Consider the following 24,023-nt stretch of genomic DNA (forward strand, 5'->3'; position numbering starts at 1 on the left):
CTCATCCAGGGCTCATTTCTATCCAGCTTAAAATGTTCACATTCTTCATTAAACATCTGAAAACACCTAGAGGTGCGAGCTGCTATTTTTATCATTTGTCATACATATCAAGCAGCACAGATCTCACGATATGTTCACAGCCCCGCCGTTCTTCTATTTAAACACATTCACTGTACAATTGTTCCATTTTTTTTTAAAGACAATGTATAAGTCCTTCAACGCTTAAAAAAGGTAAAATTATTTAACAGGTTTGGTCCCCATATCACTGGGCTAAGGCATCCTGTATAAAAGGGGAGGATTTTTGTGTTACTGGTCTCCTATCAAAAAAATGCACAAAGGCAGAGACCTTTCTGCAGGTAGCCCTATTATCTAGCGAATCAATGGAAAAAAACAGTAAGGCCTAGTGGGGAGATGCGGCATATTAGACTAATACTATTAGACACATAGTAGACTAATATAGTATTAGTATTCTAATATTAGACTAATACTGTTCACATCTGTATTTGAGGCTTGCAGAGTCCTAAAAATGCAGTCTAAAAGGTATGTATATAGGGAATTGGAATGTATAGGGATTGGAAATTGGTGTAAATTATAGTGCAAATATTCTTTGTTACGAGCTCTCAAACTATTTGGTTCATCTTACTTCAACAAATTTCGGTATGTATAAATTCCCCCAAAAAAGGTAAGCCCAGTGCTGGCATTGGCCCTGATTGTATGTAAATATAAAACTGTACGCTGTGGCCAAACTCTCCAAGTTGTTACAGACAGCCTCTGTGTACAATATAACGCAGCACAACATAGAAGTGGATACTATCATTTATGTTGTCTGCTGCTACTATAGCAATGATGACAGTGATTGAGCACGGAGCTGTACATAGGTGGAACCTCAGGAAATGTTTCAAAACAACAGAACCTGATGGATTAGTGTGATGGCAAAGCAGAGCGCAGCGAGTGAACGTTGTATTGTCCCGGTATCTTTATCCTGCTGTCAAACAAGACAGCTACACAAAGCACTAACCTTGAAGCGGGGCTGAGTGCGATTACAATGGCAAGTGAACTTGGAAGATCTTATGATGAAGTGCGTAACAAGAACAGCAGATGTGTTTGGGAGTGAGCTAGTGAAATCAATTGGATGGAAAAAAATGTCAATTTCCTTCAAAAGGGAAACATTACCAAAACTTCTTGAGCTTACCATACAGTTCTTAGCACAGACTTTTTGGGACAATCCTTTTTGTACTAGGCTGGAAATCAACTAAATGGTCTTACTCCACTATGGCTCACAGAGATGGCCACTAAGACATACGCATATAGAAATGCCCCAATAACTTGTCTGGCCATGTGTCTGGTCATCTATGGATCATGAGAATGTGAATAATAATGGGTGAAGTGTGCATACATGGTCTCTCTTCATTAAAGTAAATACGGGACCACTCACTTCCTCCAGATTGCTTTTTACCAGGAGTCCAGACAGATGCCAAATTGGGAAAATAGAATAAAATTTACCTCTTGGATTATGCACTCTGTAGAATAAATGTAGTTTAGAACTAATATTCTAAGCTGGACATGATCTTCTTCGCTTGCTGGGAACCTGTGCATTTTTACAGCTTGTGCAAAAATAGACATATGTAATGGCCTGCCGGATGGGTCCATCACACACTTTTTAGGCTTCCAATGTTCTCAAGATGTAGGTGAAATGTGGACAGCTAATCCTACAATCGGTGTAGTTCCATAGGAAGTTGCATTTAAGAACAGATCCTTTAACATTAACATGATATGTCCATTCCTTAGTAATGTTGCCATAACTGGTATTGCAGCTGCATAACACCTGCCTGGGAAGGAAATGTAATGTTTAACTTATGCTATTACTTTTCTAAGAAGGTCCCTGGTTGGATAACTAGAACCCTCCACCCCCAGGTGAAGTTTCTCTCAAATTCCCTGTGGCTAGAAAGTTCCGGCCTGAGATGGAGTAATAAGAAGCAAATACCAGGCATGCTGCTTGTAGCACTGACTACATAGAGAGCCTGCCTAGGACTACAACTAAAGCAGCTTATGACTTCTCCAGCCTAAAGCTACACAAACTAGTCTGTTGTCATCTTTTGCCAGGCATAATCCAACCAACTACCTTGGACCTGGACCAGTTAGACTGGCCTGTGCTATATTCATGTTCTGGAATAAAGAAACTGTGAGTTGATATTTCACACCCCTTGTCTAAGTTTGACTCTGGCTGCCACATAACACCAGGGGCTTCCCCTCTACCATCTAACTAGGGATCCTCACACACATACATCGGGCTGCCCCGGAGAGAACAAACATCCATCCATCTGCAGCATCTCCCTCTTTTTTTTTTTTTGCAATCCACCTGTCGGACACCTGCCCAAGGCCTGTTCCATATGGACCAAGCGACCATGACCCAGTGGAGCACTATGCTGTGCTCAAGCCAGCCACTCAGGTACCAGAAGTGTAAAGCTGCCCCCAAGCCAAAAGGTCAGGCCCCACGGGGGGATGTTGCTTGTGGATGTATTATAACCCATGAAAGCTTTACTACACTGACTGGCGCAGCTCTGCTACATCTGCAAGTATGCACTAGGTGATCTGCATAGTTATTCTGTGTACCAGGACTAGTGTAGAATATGCTGACTCTTTACATACCTATATAGGTGTTAAGCATCCGTATAGCGGACTGCTTACCATGCATTATAGCAAATTAGTGATACCTAATATTTGTGATGCATCACCTCATCACACATCCAAAAAATCCTGAATTCCCAAGTGATCCCCTTAACCTTCCCTCTCAGCCTGAGAGATGATTATACAGTCCAATAAGGATATTCCGCTTTCCCTGTTATGTAATTTACATGTTGTCTTAACAGCTGAGTTCCCATTCTGCCGTGGTGTAAATTGGCCTGACCAGGCTGCTTATCTCTCTCAGCCTGGAAATATCAGCTTGTACAAACTGCTCATTTACATTCATGCCCCTGATAAATCCCTTGAAGATCTGCTTGGAGGACTCATTTTATAATCTGTCAAATCTTGACAGAGTAACAAGGTTTTTGCTGCAAAACAGAAGTAGCAATTTGTGAGTTTGTGCAATTAGATCATGTATGGTATCGCTGGTGACCGCTTCATAGGGGGCGGTTAGACATTTCTTTGTGATGGGAGCGCCCTTCTTTTATCCTAATAGAGAATCTAAACAGACGATATATACCTTGTATATACCATAATGGTGGTATTCAATATGTAATAGTATTTTCATGTATTTTTTTGGTTTATCTTTAGACGCCATAAAAGATGCCAATCTATATCAGCTCTTCTACATGAGAGTTCTGTACACCAGGCTCTCCCTTTTATTATCCTGGTCTTGTTGGTTGAAGTCACAGAGGTCAGAACCCATAGATCAAACATCCTAAGAATAGGCCATCACTTCTATAATTATGGAGATCCCCTTTAAAACTATGGGGGTGAAATCTATAACTACCTTCTTCTCCAGTGTCTTCCTAGTCAGCACAGGCATTAGGTTAAATAAAATCCTCTGTTCCTTTAGCAAATATTCTACAGCCTTGTAGGAATATTAAGGGAGAGAAGGAGCTGCCTCTGTATGCGGATGCTTGAAAATATCACATACACTGCTGTACATACAAATTCAACCAAACTATTAATATACGGTAATCAACTACAAAGTTTCTTTAGATAACATGGATGTTGTAGTTGCAAAAAACAGATATTCAAAAAGTTGTATAAAACCAGTAAATAAAAATAAAGCTAGAACAATTTAATCTCCTTTCCTTCCAGCACTCGAGCTCTGGTCTTGCCAGGCTTTGTTTACTTGGTCATGTTTAATGTACCAATATAGCCCCATATGACCACCGCAACCAATAATTGGCCTCAGCAGTCTATTGTTGTGTACTGCTGAGGCCAGTTATTGGCTGCAGTAGTGACATAGAGCAAATTAAATTTATTTAACCAGGCAGGGAAGGACGGCGGTGGAAGCAGCGGTGGAATAAATTAGCTGTTTTTCAATTCTCTCTATTTTTAATTACATTCTAAACTTTGGGCAACATTTGCTCATAAAAGCCCTTTAAAGGGAACCTGTCACCAGGGACCTTATTTTCATTAAAGACAGGTTGCAGAATCCCATTACGCCTGTATTGCAAATGTGTCTTTCTGCTTTCTCTAAGCATTTGCATTACAATATAATTGTGTGTTATAACTTACCTTGCAGCCTCACAGAATCCTCCATGTAGTCCCAGGGCTTGGGCTTTGGTTTGGATACATTTCAAAAAACAACATGAGACTTGTCTTTGCTGCGGACTACTCAGCTCTTGCCCCCCACCTTTGTGGTCCTGTAAATCTCCTCCCTCCCCCACTGATGCCAGCTCACCAAACTATGACCTCTGTGTAGGAACAGGAGAGAGGAGCTGTACAGGAGCACGAAGTCTTAACCCATTGACTATAACGATCTCTTAAAAAGCATCTTCTGAGCTTATTTTCTATCCACAACTGATATTCTTAATTACAATAATGGTGATAATAATAATTATAGTGCAGTCACACGTTATGCTTAGTCTTAAAATTTATTACACAAATGTGCAGAGGTTAAAAGAAAAAAAGAAATCCTGACAAACTGAATCCATGTCAACTAGCACAGACACAGGACAAAGCGCCAGTCTAGCTGCAGCCTAACAAATGCCAGTACCTTAGCTCCGAGGCACCCTAAAGTAATTTCTAGGTCACAAATCATCGCTGGAATAATCTGGCCTAATCTTTCCCTCGTCCTCCTCCTCAATGCCTCAGGACACAAACATCTTTCATGCAGAAACCAGAGCAACAGCAGCAGCAGCACACAACTCTCCATAACCTGACTCTAGGGTGGGAGCAAGATACTAGGTGAATCGGCCTCATTTAAATGCGATAAACAAGGGTCATTACAGGGGTTTCCCATCAGGATAACCCTTTACCCTCTACCCTATTAGTGTATCATATAAGGGATTATCCTGATAAGCCTATAGACATATGTGCACCAGCACTTTGGTATTCACCAGCACTCTTAATACTGTGACCCAAACCAGTGAATAGTCGCATAAAATTCTCTATACCTCTGATAAAAAAAACTAGTAAAAGCTATCCAAAGCCCCTTGTTTAAGTTGTCTAAAGGTCCTAGTGTTAGCTTTAAAGTGTAACTAACTTTCAACAAAACTTTGTTAAATATTTCATTATAGAAACATGTTTCTGTGTCCTTTTTCCTCCGTCTTTCTTCCTTATTTAAGAAGTTTGTGTAAATGAGCTTTCTGTCCTGTATGGGCAGTTTTAGGATATGTTTACATCACGCTTTAGCCCTCAACTGTAAAGATCCCTATCCCTACAATAGTGGGCTAGGACCTATATGTACTTACAGTGGGATACAGTGTCCTGTTCCCCCCAAAAGCTGGCGGAGGAGTTAAATGATGTACAGGGTTCTCCTGAGTCATCATATAACTGTCCTTATATGGATAGTTACATCAAGGTAACACTCAGTGGAGGCTGGGGATGGATACAGTACTGTTGCATCTGTCACCTATTATGGTCTTAGCTTGATGTTCTTTTTTAGCAGGAAGAAAAATTGCTTAATTTTTCCAGCCAATGTTTCCTGCCTGATGTGATATATACTGTGCAGACTGAAACAAAAATAAGGCCTTCGTCTGCCACTATATGTTTATGGATACTTTCAGCTTATTCGGTGGGAGCTTTGCTGGCGTATCCAAAAAAATGAGATATGAATGTATTCTAAGTGTGTCAATAAATGAATTTCATAAGGGTTTTAAGCAAAAACAAAAACCTCTAAAAAGATAATCAATCAATATATTCATGTTCTGGAATGTTTCTTATTTATAGCAATTGTTCCATATCTCGTACAGACAATGTTTAATATTTATGAATATCTTTATTTCAGATATATTATGCAATAATGTCATGCACTTGCATCATTTCTTACAGAGGTCTCACATCCATGTTCGTCTGCTATAATTAGAGCCGAGAATTAGAAAATGACCGATGTTCCATTAGAATCATTTCCAGATATAGCACAAGCTAATGAGATCCTTTTTTATGTGCGGAGCCTATCAGGTACGTGACACAAAGGATTCTGAGATGAAGGAAAAAAACTTTCAAACTGACTTTTTTTTCCGTTTAACTTGTTATTAATCACTTGACAACTAAATGAAGTTCATCTTGGAGGAGATAACATTGAACTTCAAGCAGGTCATAGGTTGACAGATGAATATAAAAAATGTATATACAGAACTTGTGACATGAACGGATGATATTTATTCACATCAGAATGTCAAAAGTGACTGTACAGTTATAACTGCAAAAAATTTAAGAAAATGTTATGTCAGCACCTATAGATCTATTTATTAAAGGGAACATGTCACCAGGAATGTCATTTTTAGCTGGTGACAGGTTCCAAGAGCCTTTGCTATGCATTTGTCAGCATTCTGAAAAATGTCAGTAGTTTATATAAGTTTAATTCACATTACCTGGCTCCCAAAATATGAAATTCTGCATTGGTGGATTCAATGGTCTCTGCATGTAGCAGGAAACATGGGGTGCTTCAGGGATGGGAAAACAATCAAATATTGAAGAGAAATAGGCTGCAGTATGAGCAGTGTAAAAACTTAAAATTTTGTGCAAACACATTAAAACATGTGCTAGAATATGATGGAATTTACACGTTTCAGACAGACAGAACGTCCTAATCACCATAAAAGTTTCCGCGTCCACAGTATAATTTAGCAAACAGTTTTTATGGATTTCTAATACATATTGTATTTTTTTATACCAGTCACGCTAGAGCCAATATATCTACAATATTGGTTTATTAAAAGGGTTGTCCGACACTTACTAAAATAAACAAGGTGGCCGGCAGAGGGCTATATAAAAAAATTAATAAGTATTTGCCGTGTCCTGCGTCAATAAAAAGAGGACTTACAGGGATGTGCTACATGTATACTAAGGGTAGTGTAAAGGGTTGGTATACATCCCACAAGACCCTTCCCTATTGATTCATGCAAGATCAAGGAGCAAAACTACAATTGAAGCGCGTGCTTGCTCATGTCATTTAGTTGCTTTCAAGAATGTGAGAAAGTCAAAGGTAGAGAGAGTGCCTTCCACATGGATGGTATTTTTCTTACTACAAATTTTCTCTACAATTTTTTTTTATATGTATACATCTCTATCTGACGCTCTCTTTCTCCCTCTCTCTAAGGCTACATTCACACGATGTATACTACGGTACGGCGGGCATACATCGGCGCTGCGGAGAGGAGCAGGGGATGAGCGCTGCTCACCCCGCCCTTCTCCATAGGAAGATACAGTGCACGGCGCCGTATCACGGGAAAGGATAGGACATGTCCTATCTTTTCCCGGGCTACGGAGCGGTACGGTGCCGCACGTGTTCTGCACCGTACCGCTCCCGTACAGGGCCGTGAGCCCATAGAAGTGTATGGGGGACGTATATCGGCCGTATATACGTCCCCCATACATGTGTGTGAATGTAGCCTAAGAAATATATTCAACGGCTTACCTCTGGCCTAGTCGACATCCTGCTCAAGGAATGTGTCCGGACCTTGACATCGAAGCTTGAACCAAAAAGATGCTAATCACTTAATGTCTTGTGTTCAATCTTTATTCATGTAATGGAAAAGTTTCACAATAAAATCAGATGGTATTTATAGTACCACCATATTGACCAAAGAAGAAATAGCCTACACCTTCCAAGTGTTTGAGACACTCTTAATCATCGCTTCTACTCATTGCCTACAGTAACCAATTAAACGCTCAGAGCTCATATTAATGACCTGCGGCAAAATAGCAACCAAGTATGGCTCAGCTTCTAATTGCCACAGCACCAGCAGACAATGGCTCCTGTATATGGTGGTTAAGTGTATTTTGTAAAGCGCAGGAGAAAATTCTGGTTTAAAACCTAGTCTATGACACACCCTGAGTCACAGAGAGCAGCTGTGCAAAAGTTGGTGATTGTAAACGCGACGGTGCAGATTCCTTTAGCGGACACACATACATACACACACACAAACACATAGACTCAGCTTAATATATTAGATGAAGATGTATATTTTCCATGGAGACTAGTGAAAAGGTTAACCCCATAGAGTGTTTCTTTCTCTTTAGATCTTCCAGAACAAACTTTTGCTCACCCACCATTCAAGGAAAAGGCGGAATGAGGCTTTGCGCATTTCATATCATTATAGCAGTGATGGGTCAACAGTATCTGAGGAAATTGTTGAAGGCTGATCAGGTTCACCCCATCCTCTGGCTATCAATTATGGGCCCCTATAAAACATGCCAATTTGTATTAACAATCTTCTACGGTAATGAGTTAACCAAGATTTTGGTGTTCAGTTCTTTACAATCCTCAATAAAATGAGGACTACTGCGAATCCTTTGGATAATAATGTATGTCTTAGACATCTTTGTTCTTCTCAGACCCCTTTATTTCCTGGATGGAGCTTTATGGTAATGATTTAATTAATTTTAGCACTTCCTTAGGTGATGAAGCGTGTCTCCTGTTATATCCACTTAAATCCTTTACATCTAAAACATATTCTTATGAGGTGTGCAGATACTTGTGAAGTGCATTTAACAGAAGTCAGCCTTTCAGAGGCTCTTATCAGATTAATTAGACATTTCTTAAATGGAGTTCGACACGTCTTTTATAAAATGTGTTATAGATTTAATGAAGGGATAATTAAATTCTATTTTCAGGTGCCAAAATCTCTCTCTCACATGGACATTGGAAAAGATATCGGCTAATGCTTAAAATGAGAAACAATACAGTAAATAGGAAAGCAGCCCCTACCAACTGATATACTGCTCATTTTATGAAATATAAATGTACAGAAGGTGTTTTACTTAATGCGAAATTGTTAGATGTAAACAAAACATTTTTTGGAATTATATTACTGCCTATAGGATAGAGAACTTTAGAAGTTATATTTATTCGTTATATTGTTGCACATATGGGTATTACTATAGAGTAGTAGCTATGCTCTCATACATAGGAGCACTATTATGGTAGTCATATTCTTGTACATAGGGGGCAGTATTATAGTAGTTATATTCTTGTACATAGGGGGCAGTATTATAGTAGTTATATTCTTGTACATAGGGGGAAGTATTATAGTAGTTATATTCTTGTACCTAGGGGGCAGTGTTATGGTAGTTATATTCTTGTACATAGGGGGCAGTATTATAGTAGTTATATTCTTGTACATAGGAGCAGTATTATAGTAGTTATATTTTTGTACATAGGGGGCAGTATTATAGTAGTTATATTCTTGTACATAGGGGGCAGTGTTATGGTAGTTATATTCTTGTACATAGGGGGCAGTATTCTAGTAGTTATATTCTTGTACATAGGGGGCAGTATTCTAGTAGTTATATTCTTGTACCTAGGGGGCAGTGTTATGGTAGTTATATTCTTGTACATATGGGGCAGTATTATAGTAGTTATATTCTTGTACATAGGGGGCAGTATTATAGTAGTTATATTCTTGTACCTAGGGGGCAGTGTTATGGTAGTTATATTCTTGTACATAGGTGCAGTATTATAGTATGTATATTCTTGTACATAGGGGGCAGTGTTTTAGCAGTTATATTCCTGTACATAGGGGACAGTATTATAGTAGTTATATTCTTGTACATAGGTGCAGTATTATAGTAGTTATATTCTTGTACATAGGAGGCAGGATTATAGTAGTTATATTCTTGTACATAGGTGCAGTATTATAGTAGTTATATTCTTGTACATAGGTGCAGTATTATAGTAGTTATATTCTTGTACATAGGGGGCAGTTTCATAATGGTTATACTCTTATACAAAGGAGGCAGAATTATAGCAGTAATATTCTTGTAGACAGAGGAATTATTTTAGTAGTTATATTCTGGTATATTAGCTTTATTCATATACAGGCAGTCCCCTACTTAAGAACACTCGACTTACATACGACCCCTAGTTACAAACGGACCACTGGATATTGGTAATTTACTGTACTTTAGTCCTAGGCTACAATGATCAGATATAACAGTTGTCACTGGTGTCTGTAATGAAGATTTATTGTTAATCCTGATTCTTCTAACAACCCGACATTTTTAAAATCCAATTGTCACAGAGACCAAAAAAGTTCTGGCTGGGGTTGCAATGATAAAATATACAGTTACGACTTACATACAAATTCAACTTAAGAACAAACCTACAGACCCTATCTTGTATGTAACCCGGGGACTGCCTGTACATAGGGAGTAGTATTATATTATTACACAAAAGGACAATATTATAGTACAGGAGTATTATAGTAGTACATATAATTCCTTGAATGACTCAGTTCTCAGATTATTATTCTAAAGTTAAGATAATATTAATAGTTCCCTATTAAACTACTAATGTCTCCTCCAGTATTATGTCATTGATTATTTATTGCACTGGTGGAGAAGGGAGTCTACACCTAATTTATGTGATGTGTCCTTGTTATGGAGGCCTGAGGGACTCTCAGTTATGCTGGATGAATTTTAATGAATCTTACCGCCATGTATTTATAGCCTGGGTATGTTTGTATTGTAACATCGCCAGTTCCATATAAATACATGTATAATCCTGGCATGTATCTGTCATGGTTTATGAAATGCAAATGACATTAACTGGGGAATGATGTCATCTCTTGGATAAAAATAAAGAATAGCAATTTCTTAAAAGGTATATATACCTATAAAACAAAAACAGTAAGCCATTGAATTTTTGTAGTTTCTCATTTCTGTCATTTTCTAATAAGCTGTTTTTTTGGTTTTTTTTAGCTAATATGGCTGCCATACTATTTCCAACAATGGTTACTGCATACTTCAACTAAAGGACTACAGGGAAATAATTCAGGATGTACAGTATGTTTGGTCTACTAAAATATCACTGTGACAGCAAGCAGAGGTCTAGAAAATTGTGTGGAATTGACACAGGAAGTGTACAGGAAGATTGCATAATTTTCAATTACACAAACAATATTAATTATTTGAGGAAAGTGGCCTACCCCTTTAAGGCCTTGGGGCCAGTGCCCCCACTGCAATGATAGTCACCCTACCGACCACTAACAAACTGCCAGGCACAGTGCTCCTAGGACAATCTGCTTGTCTGCGGATTTTCCGCATGTGTTTTGTTGCAGAAAATCCACAGCATTACACAGTAGCATTAAAATCAAGGTGATTTGGATAGAGTATTGTAGACAATAAGCTTTTTCTATGAGGAAAATAAATGAATGAGCATATGACTTTTCTCCTGCAGCTTTGCAGTTGTTTACATTGATGTCATTGATGGGCTTGTGAAAATCTGCATCAAATCGTCCACCTCATGGCGGGGATTTGGTGCAGTTTGTTGCTTGAAGAAAATTCTACTATATACATTAATGAATCATCTACAGGGTACTACAGACAAGATGGATATCCAGGGCTGTGGAGTTGGTAAGACAACCTTCTGACTCCAACTCTTACTCAATTTCCACTTAATTAATTTCCACTCCAAATCCATATACTCCAAAATGGTCACTGACTACACAACTTGACTCCACAGTCCTGTTTTCCTGATCACTCTAGCACTGTTGTGATAAATGTGGACGTTATTACTAGTATTCCTCTGATCTGTAGCAGAGGAGTTTTACTACTGAGCGTGTGCATAAAGTGCAGCACACGTTCATCTCAACTAAAAGCCTGGAAAAGAATGCACAACCTGCGCCGACAGGCTACATGCAGCCCGTCAAGTCTCAAGTCATGTCCCGCAACATGCAGGCAGTCAGAGTCCAAGGAGCGTTTCCCTAACTGATTGAAGTGTTCATTGGTGAAGGAGGCCAGGCAGTGGTGAGTGCAGCTGCTTCCAGGTCCTCTCCTGGCGCTAAGTGCTGTGTCCTGACTCCTGATACTGGTTGTTTGTGTTGTATATGTACTCTAGAGGTTTCTCCATAATTATGGTTGTCTGCTCTGGGGTCTCCACAACTATTATTGTCTGCTCTGAATGCAGTATTTGGTTGTTGGGGTGGTATTTATTGCTGTACTGTGTTATTTATGATTTCTGGGGCAACATTTTGTGCTGTACTGTGGTTGTTGGTGCAATTAGGGTGCTGGTTACCGATGTGGCCCTTGGACTGATCTATGTTGCTTACACCTGGCCTAAATCCTTAGATCAGGAAAATAACAGACTTTTAAAGGAAATTTCACAATTTTATTTATGTCTGTGGAATCAGTCCTTTTTATCACAGCTCCAACTCCACAACCCTGTGACTACCACCATAATCATATAGAGACTTTAGGTAAAAGGTATTTAGGCGATATATTCTCTTTAATTGTCAATCTCTCTAGCTCCATAATATCGGGTTACAGAATATATTGAATATATTAGTGAATACCTTGGCAGATTTGTCATTGAGCATCTGGGAAAGCTGGAGAATAATCCCTTAATAATATAAAGGCTGACATAGTGTTTGTAACCGAGATTAGAGAAATGGGTAAAAAGATTTTTGAATAATCTGCAAGTAGGGGATGAGTAAGAAATGGCTGTGCACGGCACAAAACATCGTACTCACCACAAGCTGAGGGACGGGGAGCGGTTTTGCATCTTTGCTGAGAGAGACATAAGTGAAAAAGGCGCTGACTGCTCTGTATTGATCCTCGGTGTCACCAACTAACATGCCTGCATCCACAAACACTTCGATCTCCATGGACTTGTTACTTGTGAATGTCATACGGCCAGATACAGTAATGATGCAACCTGAAGGATGGAGAAGATGTGTCACAGGACATGCAAAGGCCACGTTATATCAACTCTATTATCAGTCAACAAGAAATACTGCAGAGGATGTAGATACTTTTACAGTTTCTTCTTCCATAAAGCCTAAAGGAGCAATGTCATCAATTACGTTTATATCGTTACATCAAAACAATAGGCGACAAATGTCTGACGCTTGGCGTTCTCCTACAGCACGGATGTGCTCACTGCCACGCTCTCTTCTCTGCTTTTATCCCAGCGGTACTGTGTGTTTGACAAAGACTTAGAGCAAGTCGAATTGTCACGTTTTTGGGTGCAATAAAAGCATCACTTTGCAATCGCTGCGCTTGGATTTCCTCTATATACAGCAAACAAAATGAGATATTTAGGCATCTTGCTTTATTTTTTACTTTAGGATATAAACTGAAAACAATATACATGGCCACTCGCAGTGGTCAGACCCTTGGTAAGGACAAAGGGTGCCAAGAATTGACAACTATTATGACTAGTAAAAGTTTGCAAAAGTGCTAGGAATGGGGTAATCCAGATTATTTGATAATCATGCACTAGGTCTTGTGAGTCTTACGCTGCTGAAATCAGTGCGCTGAAATGTTAGGAAACTTTAGCATCTCAAAACAATGGACATGTGACTCTGATAAGAGCAAAATTAGCCAAGCTTGAAATCCTTCCTTCTCCAGGGAATTTTCGTATTATTTGGAAGCTGCTCCTTGCATGGTATAGTAGTTACAATCTGCGCTGTTCACTTTCTCTCACCATGTTCATTTGCAGCAGAAAGACAAAGAGATTCCTGATTTCTGGCAGACGTGGCTCTTGCTGCATTATGTTATTAAAGATTTAGGTCTTTACTGAAAAGTCAATACATGAAAGAGGAAAACTTATGAAAAGTAGTTGCAGGTCTCCATTATTATAAACATGGGGGATTTAAGGGGAAGTTGTGTAATGCACTAAATCTAGGAGGAATATTTAAAGACAGAAAAAGAATTGCAGAATATTACACATGGGTAGATGTGCAGGACAGATGGCCCACAATATGGAGAAAACATCTCTAGCATGAGCTGGGCACCATTCATAAATGTGCCTATTTGTTACTTATTCCATGACTTCTCTTGTGCAGATTCTACATATTTTTCACCTAATAGATATTGATTGGGTAGGTCGCCATTGCCAATACTAAGATCTTATAGAAGTAAATAGGAACTCAGCTGTGGTTTCTGGCACCAGCCACTGTAAGGGGAAAAGAGTCTTATTAAAGGGACACCAGATTTTACCCCATCAAACTACTAGCCCCCTCAGGTAGGGTATGAAATATCATTTCTAGAATTCAAAATTTTATGTAAAATCTTTAGGTAAACAAGTGAGATTTCACATAAACTATAGAATGAGCATTTCAAATCCTACATGAGGGAGCTCATTGTGGGGTAAAATCAGGTGAAAGACTCCCTTTAAGGCCTCATTCACACGACCGTCTGGGGGGATGTATATGTGGCTGCAAATACGTCCCCATAGAGAGCAATGGTGCCACACATGTGCCTTATACAGGGAAAAGATAGAGCTTTATCTTTCCCCACGTGTGTTTTCTATGGAGAGGGGAGGGGTCACCGTGTGTGTGAATGTACCCTAAATTAGGAAGAAAGGCATGGGAAAAAAGGACACATTATTACATTACATACATTATATAGTTTACTACAATCACCTGTACTACTCGTTTATGCCATTTGTGACCTGCCAGGGCCACGTGGGACACTAAACAACCCACAGGTCCTTATGGATCAGTGGTTTAGAGTCCCAAATAACCATTAGGTTTTTCCTCTGTGCCCCGATAAAAAAAAAACAAAAAACATACTTTACCTTGATCTGGAGTTCTTGGGAAGCCACTCTAGTACACCCGGGCTGTATTGAATCATTACACAATAAGTGTGGCATACTTAAGTCACATACGCAGTGAAGACGAGGTTTAATATTTCAAGTTTATTGAATCATTGCACAGGCACCTCATGGGACCCATCTCTATCTCTCTTATTTCCCGTTTGTATAGACAGGTCCCTATGATCAGGCTTCAGGCTTCCATATTTGCTGATAGACAACACAGAAGCATGCTGATTTTTCCTGCTGTAATACTAAGTATGATGAAAGTTCTGTACACACATGCCTATAGGAACTTCCATGTATCATAATGGATGCAAGTAACTGAAGATGTGAACTAAGTAGCATGAAGCATCCTACGTACAACGTACAAAATGATGCTGCAACAGTTGCCATATTGTACCTGTAAAATGATCTAATACTATAATAATGTACAATATACTATTAATATAGCAATGCTATGTATGGATGACAGAAGGCCCCATTTTGCCCCCTCTTTTACTTCCCCTAGTGCTATTGTGGTTGTTGTGTCTTTTTGTTTTGTTTGTTTTTTTTTTTTTTGGGGGGGGGGGGGGGGAATCGGCAGAACTTCCATTGCAGCTTCTGTCCCTTTCTTGGCTTTGAAGTGGCAGGAATCGCTTTAATCATGGGGCACATGTTTTTCCTGGCTTCAGGAACTCCAGTCTTTCCATTACATGCAAGGTCTATTTCATGTCTATCTCTTCCCCCTGGGCTCATAAACATCAGAGAATCACAACCAGGTGCTACCAGTTTACATTATCTCAGCGGAAGGAATTTATTCTGTAAAAAGTTACAGTGTGCCACGTGGAATCTAAAGCCGGTCCCTTTTCAGAGCACTGTCCCTTTAAGCTCATTTTTGGAATCTCGTCCTATACTTTTTTTTAGTTAAATATGTAACAGAGGATTAGAATAATTTGTTGGGAAGTTCCATTAAACGCAGCTGCGGGATATTTCGAGAAGACTTAATTAGAGATGTTTCCGTCCTCTTAAACATTTGCTCTGAGCAGTTAAGTGTAATATTTTATATATTCCAAACCTACTACTCCTGTGGCCTCCAGACACAAGGGATGAAAAATGGGGCAATTTACAAAAAAAATTTCTAATTTTAATTTGTAGAGGAGTAAATGTAGGCCAAGCATTGAGTTCTCCTTGTCCCCAATATCATGACAAGAAGGGAATAATGACGTAAATAAACTTTGTCAAAATTCAGAACATTATCAGTATGAAAATTGCCTTTTATGAAAAATGAAGTCTTTTGAAGCTTAGAAAATGGAAGAGACAAAGGGGTTGAATGGGCACCTTGAAGGAGGTAAGTAGAAGATACTTCTAGTTTCGGTCACATGCAGCAGATTATTGGAATTTACTGCTGAGTCGCTTTATAGTAATTTCCAAGGGCATAAGATTGGAATTGCAAGTAAAAGGCAGGCGAGCATGACTCAGAACACAGCTGGTTAAATACATACAGTGAATTCCGAAGGGAATCAAGACGTGCAGGAAACCTTGCAATATAAGAAAAATAATGGAGATGTTAAATATGACCTTGAACCCCGGCAGACGACATATGTTAAAAATAGCTGTACACATGTTATTTGAGAAAGTATCAGGTCAGCTTTCAGCGTCACGAATAGAAAGTAAACGAGCGGTTTTGTTCATTCTGTTTCTTCCTGCATTGAATGGTAATTGTGGAAGAAATCTATCCGCTTGGCTCTTGTATATGATATGCTTTCTCAGATCTTTATCCTCAGGCCACCCATTTCACTAGAGGAAATACTGGAGAATAGGAGCCATTTTAGCTTTCTGTGTGGTATAATGTAAGGACATAAACCGCTGCTATTCAGTGCGCGACTAAAAGCTGGATGGATGGCATTGATCTCTAATACAGCACAATGGAAAATGGAAAAATAAGCGGGACTCAATAGGACTCAAGGTCTGGCTGTCACTGAGCGTTGCCTGGTCTCATTATTATTAGGATGCATGCCCGCTGCCAAAATTACAGTAAATTCTTTTATAAGGAAAATGCCTTATCAGTGGGGTGCGGGGTCCCAAGTTGGAGAAATTAGATGGCTTGTGGTTTGTGATAACTGATAATACATTTGTCATATTTGAGTTTTTCGATCTATCTTGTAGGCATATGCTCACTATAGAAATATACTGCATGCCACACCGTATATTTGCATATTAGCTAAAGTGTAAAGTGTAGTTTAGGAAATATTTTAGGATTAGGTTCAATAAGATTAGGGCTTAGCAAGTTAATATCCACCTACCCTCAGATTTAGCTAAATAGGTTGATTTCTCATGGTAGGAAATATTTTAATATCATTTTACCACAAGTCAATGTAGAGATTTAACCGAACTCTAAAGAATTCTTTCCTGGAGGATTTTACACTCTTTCAAAGTTAAACTAAGGCTGAAGCAATCTTCTGGGAGATATTATACTGTTCTTCAGTTATATTATTAGTTATAGATTTGTGTATTGATTTTCAAAGCACCATTTAATCCAAGGTGATGTACATGAGGAAAGTGAAGAATAAGGTCTTCAAAGATTAGGCGTGAAGAGGTATCAGAGCATTAGCTCAGACATGTATGAAGCAGAAGGATGTGGACACTGCACCTTTATAATTTATCCTTATTAACCAATTGTAGCTCATATGTTTATTTGAGTTTGACAGTAGGTGGGCTTAGAGGAGAAACAAGAGGAAAGTGTTTATGTATAACATACAGGGCACAGGTTACTATAGAAAGGAAGGGAAAAATGTAGGGGAAGAAAAGCATATAATATAAAAGAGGCCACCTTTTTTGATATGTCTGATTCAGTAAACAGCATTCTCAATTCTACAATTTTTGAATATTGCTAAATTTTTGGATAGCTCAAGGCCTATTGACTACTATTAGAACTGGTCAAGGTTGGGTTATGCAGCCGTGTCTCACATCACCGTGAAAGTACCGTGCAGCAAAAAATAAAGCATGTCAGGTTTCTGCGTACGTCTGGGAAATTTTGAATGGACATGGGTGGGAGAAGTGGCGCAGTCATATATATGAGGCCTAACTCTGTGTTGTGCTGTTAATTGTCCACAATGGAACAGACTGTGCAGGGACATCAGGGAACATCCAGTTCACAATTTACTTACAGAGGACCTGTCCCCTAAAAAAAACACCCATTATTAGCAGTGTTAAACTGCTAGCTTTATTGGAACCCTCCGATAAAGCTAGCAGACACTGCAGCGCCGTACCGTCAGAACACCATACCAAGCTTATAGTGGTCCGGTGTATTCATGAGGGGGTGGTCAGATGCGCTCCCCTCTCCTCTGCTTCTTTCCAGGACCGACCCTCCTATTCCATAGGCCGGTGATGACTGCCAGACTTCATGCGGCAGTTACCGCCTCCCTCATAAATACGCTGGGCTATGGCAGTGCAGTGTTTTCTAGGTTTATGTTCTGATAAAGCTAGCAGTTTAACACTGCTAATAAAGAGGTATTGCCAGGAGCTGCTTATTTTAGTATTATTTTAGGATTCACTAAAACAAATAATGAGGGGGAGGGGTTGGTAGGCCCTCTTTAAAAAACACAGTCTTACATTACAGGCACTGTTATGCTATCTAAAGATCATTACAAAATGTGCAGGTGTATCAACAGTGGAATATATTACATTTACATAAAAGGATCATATAGATCCAATTAATAAAGGTGTGACCTGGCGTAGTTTTGCTCACTGGCCGCGCCACCCACCAGATGACATAAGAGGTCCAACCTTCTTGATGTATCTGGCGCGATGAGGTGGGGACGTGGCCATTACCATTCGCCCCCGATAAATTTCCTCCATAAATCTTAAAAAATTTAAACTCCATAGTTACTAAAACAGTGAAGGCCGGAAGGGGGTGCTAAGGAGAAAAAAACAAAATGATGGAGAAAAGTATGAGTCCCGATAAAATATGCAAAGTTTTCCAGGATGGGACAAGGAAAACCACGCCTCTTTTAGCTACCTTGCAAGGCAGGCAGTCTCCGTAAGGAGAACTCTTACTTCCTGACTCTGAGTCCCGATAAACTTTTTAAACTTGCACAGTTTTTCCATTATTCAGAATTCTGAACAGGTGAAAGGGTTATGAGCCATAGGTTCAGTCTGTACCTAAAATGCACCTAAAAGGGGTTTTGATTTCTCTTATGAGAACACCTGCTCTACGCGTGCCTCTGAATACATCTACTCATGTTTCTTAGGTTTTATCAGGTACATACAATATTCAATGAGAAATTATCTGCTTGTAATTGTTCTGCATTTCCTTGACAAAAGGTAAAGCTGAACAGATGTCAATAATTAAAGCAAATTAATTAGTACCGGTCAGACAAGCCCGAGTGTTGAATTTTCCTTCTCGTTACTTGAAAACCTGCGTCTCATTATATTAACTGTACTTTGTCTAATGAGCACCTTCACAAAGAATGGAAAATTGCCAAATGTCAAGAATCCTCAAGAAAAGCAGTTATCACAGCGACTAAAGTTGAATAAGACAAAACAATGAACGTATTGCCGGGAATTAAGGCTAAGAGGTTTGAGGAGTTTATCTGGTTATTAAGACACTGGGGTAGAAAAAAAAAAGTAATTTTTATTGTAAAGAAAGCTGCTCCTTGTAAGGAATTTATTCTGAAACGTTTACAGCAAGTGATTAATAAGACTTCTGCACAAATTCCTGGAAGTCTCACTAATTCCTGGAAGTCTCACCAATTAACAGTCAATGGCGCTAATTTAATCTTCCCATTATATTGACGCTTTCACGGTCATATGGGCACATTTCAGGATCCATATTACATCCACTAGATCAGGGGTAGGGAACCTATGGCTTGGAAGCCAGATATGGCTCTTTTGTTGGATGCATCTGGCTCTCAGGCAGATCTTTAATAAAAAGTGATGGCTGTGTGTCTCTTAGACTGATCACAGGACACAGGCAGCAATGTTACCGCTGCCTGCATCCTTTGTACGACCCAGTAGTGAGTGGAGTAGTGAACCCCCTGGACCATAGCGGACGATGATGTAAGCAGACACCTGGGACCGGATTCTAAGTGGCACCCGGTCTTCACCAGAGCCAGCCACAAAGCAGGATGGTCTTGCTGCAGCGTGGTACCAGCAGGTCGTTCCACAGGCACGACTTGTCCATGTTGACAGCCAAGGTCAAGGTACAGGATCACTAGGCAGTCTCTTGGTCAGGAACAGGTAGACTGTCAAGTCAGGCGGCAATGATGCAAGGTTGGGGACGGAGTAAGAGGTCAGGGCTGGCAGCGAAGGAGCAGAATCAGGAACAGGTTCGGGGTCACAAGGGGAGGTCAACACTTGGGAAAGAAACACTTTGGAAAGCTTCCTCATAGCTGGGACAGGAGCAGGAACGTAGAGAGGTGAGTGAGCTCGGAAAGGGGCACCACCACATACAGAGGCATGGGTGTGCCTGCGATCTGAGAAGTAGATTGCAGGGGCACCCGTGACACTGGGACTACCTATCTACTTGGGGGCATGTGCATATTGTACGGAATACCTTTTTAAAATATGTGGAGTTCATGGCTCTCTCAGCCAAAAAGGTTCCTGACCCCTGCACTAGATGATAATCTCCTGTATTTCTGATCAGAGACCACTGTAGGGTTTTTTATTCTTCTATGCCACAGAGGTGTTTATTATCATATTGCTGTTTAGAGTTGTTTTAGTAGTTTCCGCGTTTCGGAAACAAGTACAGCAACATTTTTAAGGATACATTAGAACGTATATTGGTTTGGAAAACTCATTTTTAATTACACTAAGTAAGTAGCGCCTCTCTCTGTCTGGAGGACCTAGCCATATAATTCCATATAATTATTCATTTTCAATTGTTTGGGGTTTTGCCTGGATTTTACTTGATCATTTGGAGCCTAGACTCTTATACCCTATATCAGTGATGGCAAACCTTTTAGAGACCGAGTGCCCAAACTTCAACAAAGACCCGCTTATTTATCGCAAAGTGCCAATACAGAAATTTAATTTGTGATTTATACTCACTTCTCTGTCACAGTTTTCATTGATACCAGCCCCTGGGGACACCAATAAATCATAAAATAGTCCCAGGTAGAGCTGTCACTTTAAAATACCTCTGTGCACAGCAAGTTTTGGGCTGTCTGGGACTGCAGGAAAATACCAGGACTCATCTCTGGTGATGGCCTGGGTGCCCACAGAAAGGGCTCCGAGTGCCACCTCTGGCACCAGTGCCATAGGTTAGCCATCACTGCCCTATATATAGCTTATCTTTGGGGACTTTTGTCATAACATAAAACCTGATGTAATGCGCTTCGAGTCCAAGGTGCATTCAGATTTTCTGAAAACTGCCAATATCTTTGTTTACTATAACAGGATTATGTTTTTCATCCATTACAGTCAGTTGCACACATAAAACAGATTGACAGTCCCCAGTAGCTCTATCCGCTGGTTTGTATCCAATCTAGGTGCGCGTCTGCAGTCAGGAAGATGACATTTTGGACGGAAACATTGCTGGAATCACTTAAGATGCTTCCTAGCATATGCCTCATCTTTTCCTGTTTAATTACAGAAGGAAAATCATTTTCTCTCTTAATTGTGATTTCTAAATTAATCCCTGTGTTACTGAAATTACAGGCTTCTTTAAAAACACAATCACATTAATAATAGAAAATGTTCTGTTGCTCAGTGGGAAGCAATTTAGCAATATTTGCCTGAAGACCCATCAACATACATTACCCAGGAACATTTATCTTCCAGTCACTTCTGTTAAAGGGAACAGCGGTGTAATGTAGCGGGGAAATGTAGAATGATCGCTAGCATCCAGAATTATAGATTTATTAGAGGTTATTATGGGGGGTGGGGGGTGTAGTGTAGTATAATTTTGTTATAACAGGAACTGTATTGTAATATGGCCGTGTTATTATGGGGGGTGTAGTGTAGTATAATTGTGTTATAACAGGAGCTGTAGTGTAATATAACTGTGTTATTATGGGGGGTGTAGTGCAGTATAATTGTGTTATAACAGAAGCTGTAGTGTAATAGAACTGTGTTATTATCGGCACTGTAGTGTAATATAACAGTTTTGTTATGGTGGGGTGTAGTGTAGTGTAATTGTGTTATAACAGGAGCTGTAGTGTAATATGACTGTGTTATTATAGGGGGGTGTAGTGTAGTGTCATTGTGTTATGACAGGAGCTGTGGTGTAATATGACTGTGTTATTACAGGAGGGGTAGTATAGTATAATTGTGTTATAACAGGCACTGCAGTGTAATATGACTGTGTGATTATAGGAGGGGTAGTGTATTATAATTGTGTTATAACAGACGCTGTAGTGTAATCTGACAGTGTTGTTATTGGGGCTGTAGTCTAATAATGTTATAACAGGAGCAGTAGTGTAATATGACTTATTACAGGGGGGTGTATTATTGTAGTAATTATGTTATAACATGAGATGTAGTGTAATATGAGTAGTATATAGTATAGTATAATGGTGTTAGCTGGTGAACTAATTTTTTTTAGACACTGTATTGATCATTTTTTTTATTGTTGTCTATTATTAGCCTTTACATCAATGGATGGCAGATGCAATTAAACTCAGAGCAGGCGTTGTCCTTGCTTAGAATTAATAATAATTGTGTATTTATATAGCGCACACAGATTATGCAGCGCTGCACAGAGATTGCCAAATCAGTCCCTGTCCCCAATGGGGCTCACAATCTAATCAACCTACCAGTATGTTTTGGAGTGTGGGAGGAAATCAAAGGACTTGGAGGAAACCCATGCAAATGTAGTATTTTAGGTATAGATATCCTTAGGATAGGTGATCAATATTGGATTGGTGGGGAAAGATGACATTAGAGCTGAGCAAATCAATCACGATTCTCTTTGCTGAAGTTTTGAGATTCGATCTGGGTGCAAATCTATTCTATCCAAACTGAAGTTTCCAATTGAGGGTTGTCCAGGTATATACATTTTATATATACGGCTGGAGGGCTGTAAAAATAATGATGATGATGTACACACTCCCATTCACCAGCGGCACTGCCCGTCACTGTCGTGTCTCAGTTTGTATACAGAAGCTGGTGGTGCTGTCCCAACCACTGCCATGCACCTGCTACAACAGCAGACCAAAGCTGTGGTCAGGGCACAACTACCAGCCTCTATATACAAACCCAGCAGTGACTCTTCATTATTTTTAAATCCCCCCCAGCCATGTATAAAAAATGTATATACAAAAATATGAAAATAGCCATAAGCAGCTGTCTTCAGTGCTTTAATCAGTGCTGCAATCACCTTGTGTTCCCCAGCCAAAGTATTTCTAAGTATTCCATAGTAAGGTTATTTTGTTTCTTTTATCCCATTTTATTTTCAGAACGTTTGTATGTATATTGTGTATTGTACCTCCGCGCATATTAAAGTTTAACCTTAAAGAGAACCCGTCATGCAAAATAACCACCCTAAACTAAATATATTTTCATAAACTGCCATTAGAGAGCATTGCCTCTATCCCTTCATTGTCCCTCTACATGCCTGTAAACCTAAGCAATGAGGTCCTAAAGCTGTATGCAAATGACCTGTGAAATGTCCAATGAAGCATTAGCATATTCAAGCTGTCCACTCTATTCATGAGTGGGAGGCACAGCCACACCCCCAGTGCATGACTGACAGCCTGTATAATGGAGTGAGGCTGTATAATGATGTGCTTCCTGGTGCTGGCGCCCCCTGCAGCCTGTGTGTGCATGTGTGTGTGTTTAGGAGAGATACAGCAGCTCCAGGCAGCCATGTTACAGCAGAACATGTCAGATTCATGTGTAGCTGATGTCTGTGTCTATCACCTGTATATTAGGAGGATGCAGCATGTCAGCAGATGCAGCACACACACTAGCCATGCTTTACTATACATTACACACAGACATGAGCAGGGGGGGGGGAGAGGGGAGGGCTAACAGGGGTGACATCACTGCCTCTGACCATGTGACCAGCCTCATTTACATAATAAAGAATAGATGATTTTACAATGATTAATGTATGAAATAACTAGATAAAGCCTGGGATGGATCCTTGTGAGCTGCTCCAACAGGTAGAGGTGACAGGACAAGTAACACAGACCTGATGACAGGTGTCCTTTAATAAGCCTCTACTTGTAGCCTTTAAGAATCTAAGTACCGAAAGGAATTACATTACCAGATTCTTATAGCATAGCATATTTAGTGATTGAATGTTCTATTTGGTTTAATACAACAAGGGGCTGTTTTAGTCTCATTGCTGGGGGGGGCTGCATGGGGCATTTCTTTACTTGGGGGGGATCAGATACAGAAATGAGGCATTAGATACCTTTGT

At 39.7% G+C, this 24,023-nt stretch overlaps 1 protein-coding gene across 8 annotated transcripts in view; it reads right to left on the minus strand.

Annotated features, from left to right (window-relative positions):
* Positions 1–24,023, minus strand: part of ACOT7 (acyl-CoA thioesterase 7) — a 145,425-nt gene that overhangs the window by 5,559 nt on the left and 115,843 nt on the right. For all 8 annotated transcript variants that reach the window (XM_072156248.1, XM_072156246.1, XM_072156245.1 and 5 more), the window contains one exon: positions 12,612–12,796. In XM_072156248.1, the coding sequence (XP_072012349.1) occupies positions 12,612–12,796 (185 nt within the window). The remainder of the gene's footprint in view (positions 1–12,611; positions 12,797–24,023) is intronic.

This window comes from Engystomops pustulosus, chromosome 6 (genome assembly GCF_040894005.1).
Source record: "Engystomops pustulosus chromosome 6, aEngPut4.maternal, whole genome shotgun sequence".
Classification (NCBI taxonomy): domain Eukaryota; kingdom Metazoa; phylum Chordata; class Amphibia; order Anura; family Leptodactylidae; genus Engystomops; species Engystomops pustulosus.